This window comes from Pelophylax lessonae (genome assembly GCF_965119305.1).
Source record: "Pelophylax lessonae genome assembly, chromosome: 5".
Lineage (NCBI taxonomy): Eukaryota > Metazoa > Chordata > Amphibia > Anura > Ranidae > Pelophylax > Pelophylax lessonae.
Genome location: NC_138772.1, coordinates 226315514 through 226331891, shown reverse-complemented (window position 1 = coordinate 226331891; position 16378 = coordinate 226315514). Strand labels below are relative to the sequence as shown.

The following is a 16378-nucleotide window of genomic DNA, read 5'->3' as shown; positions in this document are numbered from 1 at the left end:
CGTCCTCCCATGGATTTGCCTCCCCAGACCATTACTGAGCCACCACCACCAAAGCGGTCATGCTGAAAAATTTTACAGGCAGCATAAACATTCTCCATGGCTTCTGCCGACCCTTTCATTTCTGTCACGTGTTCAAGGTGAACCTGCTCTCATCTGTGAAAAGCACAGAGGGTGCCAGTGGCGGACCTGCCAATTCTGGTGTTTAACGGCAAAAGCCAATTGAGCTCCACAGTGCTGGGCAGTGAGCACAGGGCCCACTAGAGCAGTGGTCCTCAACTCTGGTCCTCGGGGCCCACTAACAGGCCAGATTTTAATTATTACCTTGGGGAGATGCAGACTAGAATACTGCAATCACTGAGCAGCAAATGAGATCACCTGTGATGTAATTTAGTTATCTTGCAAACCTGGCCTGTTAGTGGGCCCCGAGGACCGGAGTTGAAGACCACTGCACTAGAGGATGTCAGGCCCTCAGGCCACCCTCATGAAGTCTGTTTCTGATTGTTTGGTCAGACAGTCACACCAGTGGCCTGCTGGAGGTCATTTTTTAGGACTGTCAGTGCTCTTCCTGTTCCTCCTTGCACAAAGGAGCAGATACCAGTCTTGCTGATGGGTTCAGGACCTTCTACAGCCCTGTCCAGCTCTCCTAGAGTAACTGCCTGTCTCCTGGAATCTCCTCCATGCTCTTGAGACTGTGCTGGGAGACACAGCAAACCTTCTGGCGATAACACGTATGGATGTGCCACCCTGGAGGATTCGGACTGCCTGTGCAACCTTTATAGGGTCCAGGTTTTGCTACAAGCTACCAGTAGTGACACTGACCTTAGCCAAATGGAAAACTAGTGGAAACCGTAAGAAAAAGAGTAGGTAAAAAAACGTCAGTGGCCTTCACCTTTAAAACCATTCCTGTTTTGGAGGTTGTCTCATGGTTGCCTATCTAGTGCACCTGTTAATTCATTACCACCAAAGCAGCTGAAACTGATTAACCACCCCCTCTGCTACAGACCTGATTAATATCCCAGGAGTTTGACTTGAAGCTATACTCTGATTAAAAAGTGTTCCTTTGTATTTTTTCAGCAGTGTACATATGATCTGGTATGTCAATATATTGTTTGAGAATATGAACTACTGAATTAGTAGTTATTACTATTTTTGAGTGTTACCCTAATCAAGGCAAAGACCAAGTGCCAGCGGTTATGAAAATGTTAGAGATTGTAGTAACATTTTGAAAACTGTTTTTTATGCGAGGAATGGGTTGGAGAGGTGCACATTTAAACCTTACATTCTTCCATCTTCTGCATGTAGAAGACAAGTAAATTGGAAATCTGCTTATATTCTGAAAAAGACATTTTTAACGTAGCATCTGAAGCAGGTTTTTCCTTTCGTTCTTCATCTTGGTCTGTCTCCATAGCTTCCTTGCTATTGACATCAATGTTCTCTTTTTCAGCTGAAATAGAAACATTAAATCAAGAAAATGCAAACCATCTTTGAGAAGGACTAAACTTCTTCACACTTTTCTACTCAAATTTGAAAGCCCCAGCATGTGTGTGCAATTCTGATTACATTTTACTCATTTACCAATTCAGCAGTGTAAAATTAAAATTTAGAAATTAATTGGGTGTAAATTATTTTGGCTTTGGCTATGCACGAGATGTTTTTGCAGCAAATGTGTATCATGTTGGCCAAGTTTTACAAACCTAGCAGGCACAGCTCACCCCTTGAGTAAAACAGTTAAACAGCATTTTCCACATGTTGTTGGTACTTAAGCTTGCAGTAACTATTTTATTTCAAAATAGAAAATAGATAACAAATCAAGAGGAATGCACTGAATGATGAGCATCACAGTACTCCAGCTGCCCCAAGAATGGAACAGGAGACAGAAGGGTTCCCTTTCAGCAAAGCTGAGGGACCTGAATAGGCACAATCAATGTTCGATATGGTCATTAATACTTGTGTATGGTGTCCAACCATTTAGTAGCTTTGTCAGGGAAAGTAAAAAAAAAAAAAAAAAAAATGCACTTGGTTCTCCATCCTGGACCCTCAGCTTGGCCAGAAAAAGCATTTTGCATGCAGTTTAGCTTGGAAGGAGTCTCCATGGAGTATGTCGGGAAAATAAGGAGTTCAGTATTTTCATACTTTAGTAAACCCGCAACCAAGGTGATCTGAAGGACCAGGTGCTGGGTCTAAAAAAAAATTGGGGGATCCTGAAAATGAGGTGCAAGGTGAGGCCCCTGGTGGACTGAGTGCTGGGATGCAATGGGCATGCTCAACCATGAAGTACTCTCCCACCTGAAGTATTAGTGCACAATAGAAGTGCTTTCGGACAGTTTTTGGTGAAAGTCACCAGGCCAGATCTTTGAGCCCTCTGGGAGTTCAAGGATCCTAAGATTATTGTGCCGATTACAGTTTTCAGCATCTTTGTTACAGCAGAAAATATCCAACTTTGGTTTTCAGGGAATGGAGATCGGCAGTGTGATCATGCTGCCTGTCCTCTAGAGAAGAGACCCGCAACTCTGGATCAGCAATTTGTTCCCCAAAAGCCATCCAAGTGCTTCCCAGATCCACTTGAAGGTCGATTTTAGTTGTTAAAGCATTTTGGCAACTGGTTATAGCCTGCATCAGGACTATACATGCAGAACCAAAACAAATTGTTTCATTTTGATCTGTTATTTACATAAATTCTCCTTTAATTTGTTTTCGGAATTTGTTTCGTTTATTCAAAAATTTGGATCCTTTAGATTTTTCTGAATTCGGTCTAAATTAATTTGATTTCGAGCCGAATTAAGAGTCGAATTCTATTGGGAATTCAAATTTTGGAAAATTTTCTTTTTCTATTCATTCTTTTTTATTTTCTATTCCATTCTTTCCTATAATTGTTTCTATTTTCTTTTCAATTCAAAATCATTCTATTCAAATTTTGGAAATTAAGTTATATTCTTTTCGGGTTTCTATTCTATTATTTTCGATTCTAGTCAATTATATTTTTATTTTTGCATTCTACTCTAATGTATTTTCTATTGGAATAGAAATTAGAATTTTGAGAAATGGTTATATTCTATGCTTTTAATTTTTATAATTCTTTTCTATCTTTTCTATTCATTTTCTATTTTTTTTCAAATTTATTCTATTCAAAATTCGAATTTCTGAAAGTTATATTCTATTCTTTTTTTTGTTCCATTCTTTTCTTTTTTATTGTATTAAAATTTGAATGTATTCTATTTAAAATTTGAATTTCAGAAGATGGTTATATTTTCTACTTATTCTATTCCTTTAGGTTTTCTTTTTTTTTATTCTCTTGGGAAATTTGATTCAAAAGCTACTCTAATTCGATAACTATTTAAATTTCGTCCAAAATTTGGTTTAGTTATTTTGGATTTGTTTAAATTCATTACTATTGTAATTCGGAAATTCTTGTACATCCAAATTTCTGAGTGATGAAAAAATTGCCTGAATTTCAATTCGGAATGAAAATGAACCGCACAGGTCTAATCAGGGCAGAGAAGTTAGGGCACTCCTGTGAGGCAGAGTCCAGGGGCTCTGTCTGAATAGCCATATTAGTGCTGCTGGAGGCATCCTGTTCTCCCTCCAAGTCCTGTTCTGCTGTTGGATCTCCCTTGCTGTGAGATGGAGTCACACTCTTGGTCATGTCCTGCAGGTGATGGTGAGGAAGGAAATTTGAGTGACAGCGGTTACAGGTCCCCTGCCCCCATGAAGTGTCAGACAAGTGAGACCAGGCAGACAAGCTCCTGCGCCATGCGCCCACTCCCCACACCATCATGGACTTGGCCTCTTGCAGTAGTTACTTAATTAGTACCGATAAAACTAAAGGTGGCCGCAGAAAGACTTTTGTAGATCAAAATAAACACTCGTGATACTAAACACATGGTTTCATTTACATTGCCCCTTCTATTTCTGTATATTGATGAGGGCACTCATTATTTTAATAAGAAAATAAAAATGTAAGTATCTTCTGCCTAAATGTTTTAAAGGGGCAGGTCACACCAGCAGTTTCTGCATTTAGACAGACAAATGCCAAACCTATACCTGTTCAGCAGGAACTGAGCATCATGTATAATGGCTATTTCTGCTACTATACAATTTCCTGCTGCCAATGCTTGTTTGGGATGCTGGCAGATGCAAGTACTGCTGAGTAACAACCAGTATTGTCACCAGCCTCAGCTGTAACCACTGGTACTTTATGCATTTTGGGGACACACCTGCTGCATTGAATACTTTTACTGGTCGGTGCCCTCTCTAAATGCATATACATACACACTAATAATATATATATATATATATATAATATATTTAATTTTGACAAAGCAAAAAAAAAAAAAAAAACATGCTATTTAAAATGTTACAACATAAAACATTTATAAAAATGTAAAAGCTTTTGATTTTCAGCTGTCTTTTCATTTGAAAATGGTTACCTTCAATGGCCTTTTCATCTTCAGCTTGATCAAAGCTGACATCTGGTGTATCCACACGGATAATTGATTTGTTTAGCAGTCTGAATGCTTCTTTTACATGTTTTGGTTGAACCTGAAATGAACAATCATGTTTAAATAAAAATGCCCCACATTCAAAGGAAATCCTTGAACCAAACTTTCAGGGTATTTATATCCCTTAGGTGGGAATATATATATTTTTTTTTTCCAAACTAAGTGGGAATATGTTTTACTTTCCCAAAGTGAAGTTACATCTTATAGGCTGGAAACCATAGAACTAAAGAGTTCACCTATAGCACCATGATCTTTACAGTATACAAGGGTCCTACTTGCAACAATACTGTCTGTATAGTTGATAGCTATACTTTGCTTTCAGTGTGCTCATTGTATAAATGTGTAAATGTACCATTTATCATAATGTAGTTCAGTAGAGCATGAGGGAAGTCCGTTTTATAAGTATGAGCATACCATTCTAGTCTCAACTTTGGGCCAATAACCCAATCCACTTCAAAATTCCTGTAAACAATAGATTAGGTTGCTGTGAGCTCCACACACCACATGTACAGAAGATTGCATACTGTTGTGGCAGCAGTGTGTGGGCTCTTACCACATATGGAAGATGCCTACAGCTCATTTGAAAAAAAAGACATCTAACAAATCTGGCAGGGAGTGCCAGGAAGATGGGCCACAATGTGCCCTGTAAATCAAGTACTTTCTAACTTGTTAGGTGTCCATCATTAGATTTAATCATTTTAAAACAAGGCTAGAAACATTTACTCTAATTGGATGGGGGAATGAAGTCATGATGCACATTTATGGGTATCCTACATATAGCAGAACTGATTGTGGCAATGTTTTTTCCAGCTAGTGCATATCACGTAGAGACTAACTCGAATACGCATAATGCAGTAATGTAAAAAACCTTCTGCCTTTAAAACCACTTTGAACTTTGTTGAGTTTATGTCCTGCTGCTCTCCCCCTACCACTTAATACCAGCAATTACTGGCTGTCATAATGACAATGTATTTTAAATAGTTTTCAAGTGTCAGTGACTAGGATATAAGGATATGGTAAGGACTCGCCATGTTACATAGTTACATAGTTAGTGAGGTTGAAAAAAAGACATCAGTCCATCCAGTTCAACCTATGATGTGTGTCTGTGTTTGCTTTTAACCGTACATTGTATACCCCTGTATGTTGTGGTCTTTAAGGTGTCCATCTTCACAGGCAGGACATAAATAGACCTTTGTTTACATACCTCAAAAGGTTAGCAGGGACAGAAAGAACAATCTGATTGGCCGAGTTGGAGAGGCAGGCAGATGTTACCATCTCCCCCTTAGCCAATTAGGGAATGCCTTGTATCCATAAAAATGGATAAAAATACAAAGGTAGTTACTCAATGGCCAAGTAAGCAACTATCTTTCTGGTAGCAGAAGAAAGTCACTTGTATCTATCCAGGAGGACTGGCCAAGTAAGCAACTATCTTTCTGGTAGCAGAAGAAAGTCACTTGTATCTCTCCAGGAGGACAACAGGGCTTGCTGTACAGCAAATGCTACTATAGTGCATTACAGCAGCCTCAGTGGCCATACCATTCTGGCATGGTAAGAGTTCACTTTAACCAAGTTGGCCCATCCAAACTGTTTAGAGATCAACTCCATGTTACTTTAAAGTTCAGTACAGAAGCATTTTTTGTTTAGGGTGTACATAAGCATTAGAAAACATTTTATTTTTTTTCACATTTTACTTTAGGTTTTACTTACTTCATCAGAGCAGTGCATACGGGCCATGCTTTCAGATAATCGTATCATGCTTTCAAGCTGTCTGACTGTAATTCTCCATGCAGATTTTGCTACTCCACTTCCATCCCGCTGTCTAAGTCGCCGATACTGCTCCACAATAAATTCTTCTGCCTCTTTAGTAATCTAAAAATAAAAAAGTACAGCACTCACAAGAAGCAACAGATCCATAGTTTTTCTGTTTCACAATCTAAAAACAAAAAGTTTTACAAGAAAAGAACAAAAATGTAGCCTTATATTTACATTAAGTGTTCAAGTGGGTAAGACCATAAAATGCTTAAACAGAAAAGTAAAAATCTGATGAGAGAGGAGAGAGAGGAGAGAACGTCAAACATGAAAAATTTTCATTCCAGAAAACAAACAACAAAAAAAAAAACAAAACTCCCAATAAGTTTTCTTTTGCCTTAGCAATAATACAGAAATGAATATGTAACATTGCTTTTTCATTTTTTTTATCTTTTTTAGATCTATTACCAAAACACATACTATATTATTGAATGATTGCTAATTTTTTTTGGGAAGTTTTTGTGCTTCATTTAAATGGCAAGCACCTCACACAAAAAATGGAAAATGGTTACCAATACTTACCGTAATTTTCCTTTCCTGGCTCTGCGTCATGCCATCAGACTACGGGTCAACTCCACCCCTTGACCCCCCATAGGTTCACATTAACTTTGTGGCTATAAATAGTGGACAGGAGAACCTCTGATTACCCCAATAAGGCATAGACGCATTCTCCTTCCTGGAAACGTATCCTCCCAGCACATCATTGTGCTAAGCATAATGAGAGGAAGATCCTTGGACTACCTCTTTAAGGTATAGCTGACACATCCTCCAAACTAGTGATAAGATGTGAAGCATTCGCCAAGTGACGGCATTCACAGCCGTGTCAATATTTCAGTATGTGATCTCCTGGGGAATTGAGGTTGCAGGGTGCATAGTTCGCATTCATCCCCACTACACCAAAAGATAAAGAAAAACAAAACGAATTCCTTCCCAAAAAATCTTCAGTGCTTTGAGGCTGGCGGCAGCTTTAGACAAAAATATCCCAAGCTTCAACACAGGCAAAATAGACCAGGATGTGCATGTACTCACAGTGAGGGCAGCAGAGACCCAGTTACACACAGTGTATTGGCCACAGAGGAAAAGGAAGCCAGCCACACCTGGAGACTGCCTCCACTGATTAAAAGCATCCCAACAGCTCCATAGTGATCAGAGGAAGCCTGGGCTGGACCCCTCCCCCCACACTGGAGCATGCAAAACCACCATCCCTAGTGGACTACATGAGCCAGCAAGCCTGTTTGAGGGGAGAAAAATACAAAAATCGCCAGCCAGCTTCATATCATTCATACTGTAACAAGAGCGAGGAAAGAACCTCCACTACACGGCATCTGTGGCCCCAGCACCAAGGGGAACCCACCATCGAGGGAGATTTACAGCCCATAAGAGGGGGGTCATCCTTGCTCAGGAGAGGCTGAAAACCTGGGAAGGCCACAAGGAAGGATAACATCTTTTTTTTATTTCTTTTTATTTCAAGGTGTCCGGAGCGAGGACGAAAAAAGAACACACCCACCAGGTACTGCCTGCCTTTTATGCTATTTTAGGGATGTCCTATGGGGGTCAAGGGGCAGAGTTGACCTGTAGTCTGATGGCATGACGCAGAGCCAGGAAACGACATTTAAAAGCAGGACTCCATACATAGATTAAATATCATGACCCCCATTATATGCCCCTTGTATACATTAGGTTCTGCATTACTTTCAAATGAAGCATACTCTGTGTAGATAGTTTAATAGCCTTCCCTACTCCTACTGAAATCTTGGTTAAACTACTCACCCATCTGATGGGTTACTATGGGAAAAATAAATGTACCGAAGTATGGAGTCTTTAGTCAAATCTCCATTCCCATCCTGTTAAAAAGCAGAAGTACACCGATTAGGCCATCCCAGTGTTCTCCCATTCATGTGCGCCTTTGATCCCGATTCTGCTGGGCAATAGTTTTGAATATATATATTTTTAAATATAGCACAGCAGATTTTGGCTTTGGGGTAGTACATAGAGCACAGAAATCTTAAACTATCCCTGAGCAAACAATGACTCTAATGTGTTGGATGCGGTGGAAACAATGGAGTGAAAGACTGCAAGTAATGCAGAAACTTTTCAGGTGCCAATGCAATTCGATTACCACGGAGATGGTTTCAAATTAAAAAATTTGTGCGTTCATTTGTACATCCAATTCTTCCACATGGACATCACACCCTACTTGTCACAGTCTGGACATCACACCCTACTTGTCAGTCTACCCTAATGTTGTACTATTCTTTCACAATCTCTAAGGGCTGTATCATCCTATTAACACCAAACAAGTACATAAAAATTGTTATAGCTTATGAATTCTTTTATGTACAAAAATGTTTTTTTTTTTAAATTATATTTAATAACCTCTGTTTAAATCTTTCAGTGAATAGCACCTAAAAAGGTCATCCTGCCTGATAATTATTTTCTGTTGCACCTAGAACTGGGGATAATTGTGGAAGTCTGTCCATATACACCAAATATTGTAGGCACTCAAAACAGAGGGTTGAGGATGCTGCAAGACGGTTCAAAGGTTGATGGCCCTCCCAACAAAATTTCCAGATTATCACAAGCACTGGCAGTATCAACTGGTAGAGATCAAAATTGAGGAGCTTTAGAAACACATTGGTAGGTCTTGTCTACTCTGAACTGCATTAACATTTGGGTTCATTTTAGGAGTTATATTTTAACGCTTTTTTCACAATTATGGTAAGCTTACCACCCTCTGCAAAGCAATCCACCACAGATTGCTTTCTAGAGGGTAGTAGGCTCACTACAAATGCATAGCAGTGGTTGACAGGCATTGAGGAGGCCACTGTTACCTCATTAATGCCTTTTTTTAAATTTTATGAATTGCTAATGGCAATTACTGATGAGCCGAAACCCCCCCCCCCCGGTTCGGTTCGCACCAGAACACCACGAACAGAGGAAAAGTTTGTTTGAACAAAACAAACCCCATTGAAGTCTATGGGACTCGTACCTCGAAAATCAAACGGCCTAGTTTTAAAGGCTTAAATGCAAGTCATTGCCCCAAAAAGTGTATGAGGGTCTGGGTACTGACCTGGGGAATATGTAGCAATAAAAACGATTGTTTTTAAAGGAGCAGTGATTCGCTGATTTTAATGAGGCTTAAAGTGAAACTAGAAAAATGAAAATAAAAATAACCCCTCGCAGTTACTCTTGTTGGGCGCAGGAATGGGCCCTGCTGCTAAAAAATCTAAACAAATTTGAAAGTCGCATGTACTTATCATACAGGTGCAGAAAAATTGGGCCTTGGTTGTTGGTGGTGCCTGAACACCACAATCCATCACAGTTACTCTTGCTGGGCGCAGGAATGGGACCTGCTAGTAAGAATGCCATACAAATTTGAAATTGCATGTACTTATCATACAGATGCAAAAATATTGGGCCTTTGGTGTTGGTGGTGCCTGAACACCAAAACCCCTCTCAGTTATCAGGGCACAGGGACAGGGCCTGCTATTAAAAAATGACATACGACATTTAAATTGTATGCACCTGTCATATAAGTGCAGAAAAACCAAAAACATTGTTGCAAGCTAGCAGAATCAAGGTAGAGGAATAGGATAGGCAGCATATACAGTCTTCAAGGGATGGCTGACCCCTAGCAAATTCAATCAGTAGCATCAGGGGCTTGAAATAAAGGACAGGCGTGCCCCCGCCTGCAGAGGATGCACCATGTCGACTGTGACCACCACTTTTCACAGTGAACACAGAGGCGGCTTGCCCTCTTTTCCTGACCTGTGAGCGTCTGCCTCTCTTTGGCCTTTCGTACATGATGTTGATAGAGATCAAGATAGGGTATACGCAACTGACCGATCGATACTCAATGACCCGATATGATGTATTCGATAGCTCTATATATAGATCAGATGGATATAGGGTATACGCAAGTGACTGATAAAATACTCAATGACCTGATATGATGTAATCGATAGCCCTATATATAAATAGAGATGTGATAGAGTATTTTAGCGGTCACTTGCATATACTGTATATCCATCACATCTCTATCTATATATAGGGCTATTGATTACATCATATCAGGTCATTGAGTATTTTAGCAGTCACTTGCGTATACTGTATATCCATGACCTGATAGGATGTATTCAATAGCCCTATATATAGAGATCTATGTATGGTATATGGTGTATGGTACGCACTACTGAATATACTTCACTATCTGATCTCTGAATTTGTAAAAAGCACAAATCTCTCTCCCTCCCTACACTGCTAGCTAATGTCTCACTGCACTGTTTGACAAACTGCAAAGAAACAATTCTCTCCCTGCTTCAAACACATTCCTCTACCTCCCTGCTAGGAATGTCTCATTGCACTGTCTGACAAACTGCAAAAAAACTCTCTCCCTGCCTCAAACACGTTCCTCTCACTGTCTCATCCCCCGCACAACCACACCACATGCTGCGGCAGCAGCATTAATGTAGTGTGGGGCGTGTAATTAGCCCCTGAGCCATGATTGGCTAAAGGCAGCCTGCCTTTTGTCCAATCATGGCAGAGATCATTTGATTGGCCAAAGCATGAGGTCAGGGTGCATGCTTTGGCCAATCATATAACGTGCCACACGCGTGCAGTACATTATGGGATCTCAAACTTCCCATGAAGAAGAACATTTGTTCATAATTCGACGAACAATCAATGTTCGAGTCGAACTTGGCTTCGACTTGAACTTGAAGCTCATCCCTAATGGCAATATTACATTGCAGGACTGTGCTGCAACTGTGAGCCAAGTGTTTGACTTGTGGTGGGGCCTCACTGAACTCAAAAGGAGAGTTTGGCTGTGAAGTCAACAAAGCTGCAAAGCAAAATATTTTAGCGTGTGTACAGCTGTACTGTTACAGTTAAGTAGGGCAGCCAGGAGGAGGTAAAACCAAGGCTCAGCCACCTGTTTTTACTACCCTCTGGCCGCCTGTGTGAAAGAGCCTTAAGGTTTACACTAGGGATAAGATTTAGGTCAACTGAGTTTAACCCAAACCCAAGTCAGTCACAGAAATTAGCAATCAATTGCTATCAAATTACCAATCATGTGATTTCTGGCCTCTAAACTGAAAAGGTGGCTTAGTAAGATCAGTCATGGGGATCATCATATGTGCCAGGCCAGCCCACTCCCTAGAAAAGTCAATGTTTCAACCAGCCTTTATTTGGTGTGGTGGAAGAGAAACGAAGTAGTTAGGGACAAATCAAAGACTAAAAAGGGAAAGTTAGGTACTCATACTAGTACTGTTTACTGAAAATATATATTTTTACTTTGATCTTAAAACACACCAACAATATGTTGTACAGTGGTATAGAAGATTACAGAGATTTGAGAGTGTTTACAGGGACAGTTAAATACTGGCGTCATCGATGAGAATGTCCATATTCACAATATGACACCGTTTTGCACATTCCCGAAGCCGATTTTGGAGACATCAGTGTTTTTCCAGGGAGATGCCCCTTTTCTGTGCTGCTCCACTTCAGACACGCCCCCCCCACCTCATTTTTTTTTTTTTTTTTAGGGGTGCTTTTTTATTCCACAGTTTTCCTTCACTTCGGATAGCTAGTGTTTGGTAAAAGGTGTTTATAGACTTTGCACATAATCATTAGAATATTTTGGGGGCTTTTTTCAGTTAATCTTTTTTTTTTTTTTTTTAATGGGGCTGATGTAGATCCTGTTGAAGTGGCTTAATTATTGTTCTTCAAAAGCGTGCACCCACCCACTACATTTTATGAGAACTTTTTACTCTGAAACATCAGAGAAGGTTGTAATGACCTTGTGCATTAACTTGGATACATTTAAATAGAAGTAAATAAAATGTACTTTAAGACACCCAAAGTCATTGCACCCATTGAGAGCCCAGAGCAGAAGAAAACACCTAGCAGCCTTCCGTAGCCAGAGTCAGCTCTGCGTTTGGGCAGAAACGGTCTTGGATCCCTGCTGGGTGAAGTGGTGGGCAGCCAGAAGCAATAACCGATGGCAGCATTCTTATAGCTCCCAAGTAACCTCACTTCTGGGTGGACAAATAACCCAAATGTAACATGTTTCAGGGATATCTGTCACGGAACCATGAACCAGACGTACAACAACAGATAAGTGAAAATAAGAAAGCTTTATTGGAAAACAAGCTGTAAAGCAAAAGTCCAAACGGATGGCGAAACTGATGCAGAGTCTTTTGCGAAGCCAGGGGTCAGGAACCGGCAGGGTAGTCAAACGAAGCCAGGATCAGGAACCAGCAGGGTAGTCAGACGAAGCCAGGATCAGGAACCAGCAGGGTAGTCAGACGAAGCCAGGAACAGGAACCAGGAGCAGCAGCAGTCTTAGAAGCATGTGAACACAGGAGGACCAAGCAGGGAACTGAAGCCACAGACCTCCTATATATATGAGCTAGGCATCCAGCTCCTCCCAGTGGGAAGGAGGAGCCGCAGGGTGGGAGGCTACAAGAAACCCAGAAACCAAGATGGCCGCCAGCACATGTCAAACGAAGGAGAACAGCAAGAAGGTAAGACCATGACAGTACCTCCCCCTCAAGGGCCCCTCCTCCGCGGAGTAAAGAACGGTTTCTGAGGGAAGCGTGCGTGGAAGGCTCGGAGCAAGGCAGGAGCATGGACATCTGTGGAGGGAACCCAGGAACGCTCCTCTGGACCATAACCACGCCAATGAACCAAAAACTGCACCCGACCGCGGACCAGGCGTGAGTCCAGGATATTGCTCACCTCATACTCCTCACGATTGCCCACTCGGACCGGACGAGGCCGAGGAACCGAGGAAGTGAAACGATTACACACCAGTGGCTTCAACAGGGAGACATGAAACACGTTGGAGATCCGCATGCCAGGAGGAAGCGCAAGGGCATAGGCTACCGGGTTTACCCTGCGAAGCACTCGGAAGGGACCAACAAAGCGAGGCGCCAGCTTGGGAGTGGGCACCCGAAGGTTGAGGTTGCGGGTGGACAACCATACACGGTCTCCGGCCTGGTAGGAAGGAGCAGGCGCTCGTCTGCGATCAGCCTGGAGTCTCTGGCGCTGCGCAGAGACCTCAAGGGACCTCTGGATCTGTACCCAAGAAGCACGTAGGACGGAAAGGTGATCCTCCACAGCCGGAATATCCTGGGGAGAGAATACCTCCGGTAACACGGCAGGTTGGAACCCATAGTTGGCCATGAAGGGAGACGTCCCAGAGGAAGAGTTCACCGCCGTGTTCCTGGCAAACTCAGCCCAAGGCAGGAGGTCAACCCAATTGTCTTGGTGATCGGAGACATAGCAACGAAGGAATTGCTCCAAGGCCTGATTGGATCGTTCTGCGGCCCCATTGGACTGAGGGTGGTAGGCCGAGGAGAAGGAGAGATGAATCCCCAACTGGGAGCAAAAGGCGCGCCAGAACCTGGACACAAACTGACTCCCCCGATCCGACACAATCTCCTTGGGCAAACCGTGCAACCGGAAGACCTCCCTGGCAAAAATCGTGGCCAACTCCTGTGCAGAGGGTAACCTCTTGAGAGGAACACAGTGGCACATTTTGGAAAACCGATCCACAATCATGAGAATGACCGTATGGCCTCGGGATGCAGGGAGGTCCACAATGAAATCCATCCCCAGGTGTGACCATGGGCGCTCCCTGGTGGCTAAGGGTTGCAGAAGGCCCAACGGAAGGTGCCGAGGAGACTTACTCTGGGCACAAACGGAGCATGCCGCTACATATGCGGCGATGTGGGAACGTAGGGAAGGCCACCAGAACAGACGTGAAACCGCCCAGGACAGCTGATTCTTTCCAGGATGCCCCGCGGTCTTGGAGTTATGGTAGGTTCGCAACAACCGAGTGCGCAACTCCTCAGGCACAAAACATCTGCCGTTGGGTCTCCCAGAGGGAGCACCAGATTGAGCCGCCAAAATCTGCTCACCCAGGGGAGAGGTCAGGCTGGTGCGAATGGCGGCCAGGATCTGATTCGGAGGTATGACCGAAGTCGGAATCGACTCCTCCCTGGACAGGTCGGAGTACTGCCGTGATAAGGCATCCGCCCTGATGTTCTTGGAACCGGGTAGGTAGGAGACCACGTAATTAAAACGTGACAAGAACAGAGCCCATCTGGCCTGACGTGGTGTCAATCTCTTGGCCTCAGAGAGGTAGGTCAGATTCTTGTGGTCCGTCAGGATGAGGACCGGAACCACCGAACCCTCGAGCAAGTGCCTCCATTCTTTAAGAGCCTGCACGATGGCCAATAACTCCCTGTCACCAATCTGGTAGTTGCACTCCGCGGAAGACAGTTTCCGGGAGTAAAACCCACAAGGAAGCAGAGGACCCTCTGGTGTTCTACGCTGAGACAGAAGGGCGCCTACTCCCGTCTCAGACGCGTCCACCTCGAGGACAAAGGGCAACCCAGGGTTGGGATGCGACAGAATCGGAGCTGACACAAAGGCGGACTTTAGAGCCTCAAAAGCTCGGATGGCCTCGGGCGGCCAGACCTGGGAATTGCTGCCCTTCCTGGTCAGATCCGTGAGAGGCTTGGCTAGCATGGAAAAGTCCCTGATGAACTTCCGATAATAATTGGCGAAGCCCAAAAAGCGCTGCAGGGAGCGAAGACCACTGGGCTGGGGCCACTGTAAGACAGCCGAAACCTTCTCAGGATCCATGGAGAACCCCTCAGCGGAAATGATGTAACCTAAGAAGTTTACCTGGGATCGGTGAAATTCGCATTTCTCAAGCTTACCGAACAGCTTGTTCTCTCGTAACCGTTGCAACACTCGTTTGACATCCAGAATGTGGGTCTCCATGGACTCAGAATATACCAAGACGTCATCCAAATAGACCACCACACACTGCTGCAACAGGTCACGGAAAACATCGTTGATGAATTCCTGAAAGACTGCGGGCGCATTGCACAGCCCAAAGGGCATAACCAAGGATTCATAATGACCGGTCCTGGTGTTAAACGCGGTCTTCCACTCATCGCCCGCCTTGATCCTTACGAGGTTATAGGCCGCCCTCAGGTCGAGTTTGGTAAAGACCGTGGCCCCTTTAAGGCGATCGAACAGCTCGGAAATCAAGGGTATCGGGTAAGCGTTCTTGATCGTGATGCGATTGAGACCCCTGTAATCGATGCAAGGCCTCAACTCACCGCCCTTCTTTTTCACAAAGAAAAATCCAGCCCCTGCCGGGGACGAGGATTTGCGAATGTGTCCGCGTGAAAGCGCCTCCCTCACGTACTCCTCCATGGCCTCATTCTCCGCTACCGACAGTGGATAGACTTTGCCACGGGGAGGAACAGCACCAGATTGTAACTCGATGGCACAATCGTATGGGCGGTGCGGAGGTAGGGCAACCGCGCGCACCTTATCGAATACATCCCGGTACTCCTCGTATTCAGGGGGCAACAGAGAGTCCGAGGAAGTACACAGCAACTTGACAGGCCCATGGATGCAACTAGCCCCACACTGCGGTGACCACGAGAGGATCTCGGCCGATCTCCAATCGAAAATCGGATTATGCTTCTGGAGCCAGGGGTACCCCAAGACCACCGAGTAGTGTGGAGACGAAATAACCTGGAAGCAGACCGACTCTCTGTGGACGGCACCAATGGCTAACCCCACTGGAAGGGTCTCATGAGTCACGTGTGGCGGCAGAAGGGGTCTGCCGTCTATCGCCTCAAGAGCCAGAGGAGAACCTCGAGCCTGCAGAGGAATGGAATTGGCGGCAGCGAACACACTATCAATGAACAAACCACCAGCACCAGAGTCCACCAACGCCTGGGTCGTCACCGAGCCCCCGACCCAGGAGAGGACAACAGTGATCAGTGGTTTGTCAACACGGGAAACCGGGGACGAGGAGACTCCACCCAAGATCTGCCCCCGACAGGATCTCAGGTGCGAGCGTTTCCCCGGACGGTTCGGACATGCCAACCGAAAATGCCCACCGAGACCACAGTACATGCATCGGCCCTCGCGTATCCGGAGTACCCTCTCCCCTTCGGACAGGCGAGCAAACCCCAGCTGCATGGGTTCACCCCCAGACAAGTCATCCCCAGGAGGCGTGGGAGGAGAGGGAGGCACGG

General features: G+C 44.0%; 1 protein-coding gene across 1 annotated transcript in view; it reads right to left on the bottom strand.

Annotated features, from left to right (window-relative positions):
* LOC309556310 (maternal DNA replication licensing factor mcm6) overlaps window positions 1-16378 on the bottom strand; it is a gene marked incomplete at both ends in the record, with an annotated part of 172602 nt that overhangs the window by 6945 nt on the left and 149279 nt on the right. The window contains 3 exons of the mRNA XM_082258753.1: window positions 1280-1444; window positions 4428-4539; window positions 6207-6368. Of these exons, the coding sequence (XP_082114879.1) occupies window positions 1280-1444; window positions 4428-4539; window positions 6207-6368 (439 nt within the window). The remainder of the gene's footprint in view (window positions 1-1279; window positions 1445-4427; window positions 4540-6206; window positions 6369-16378) is intronic.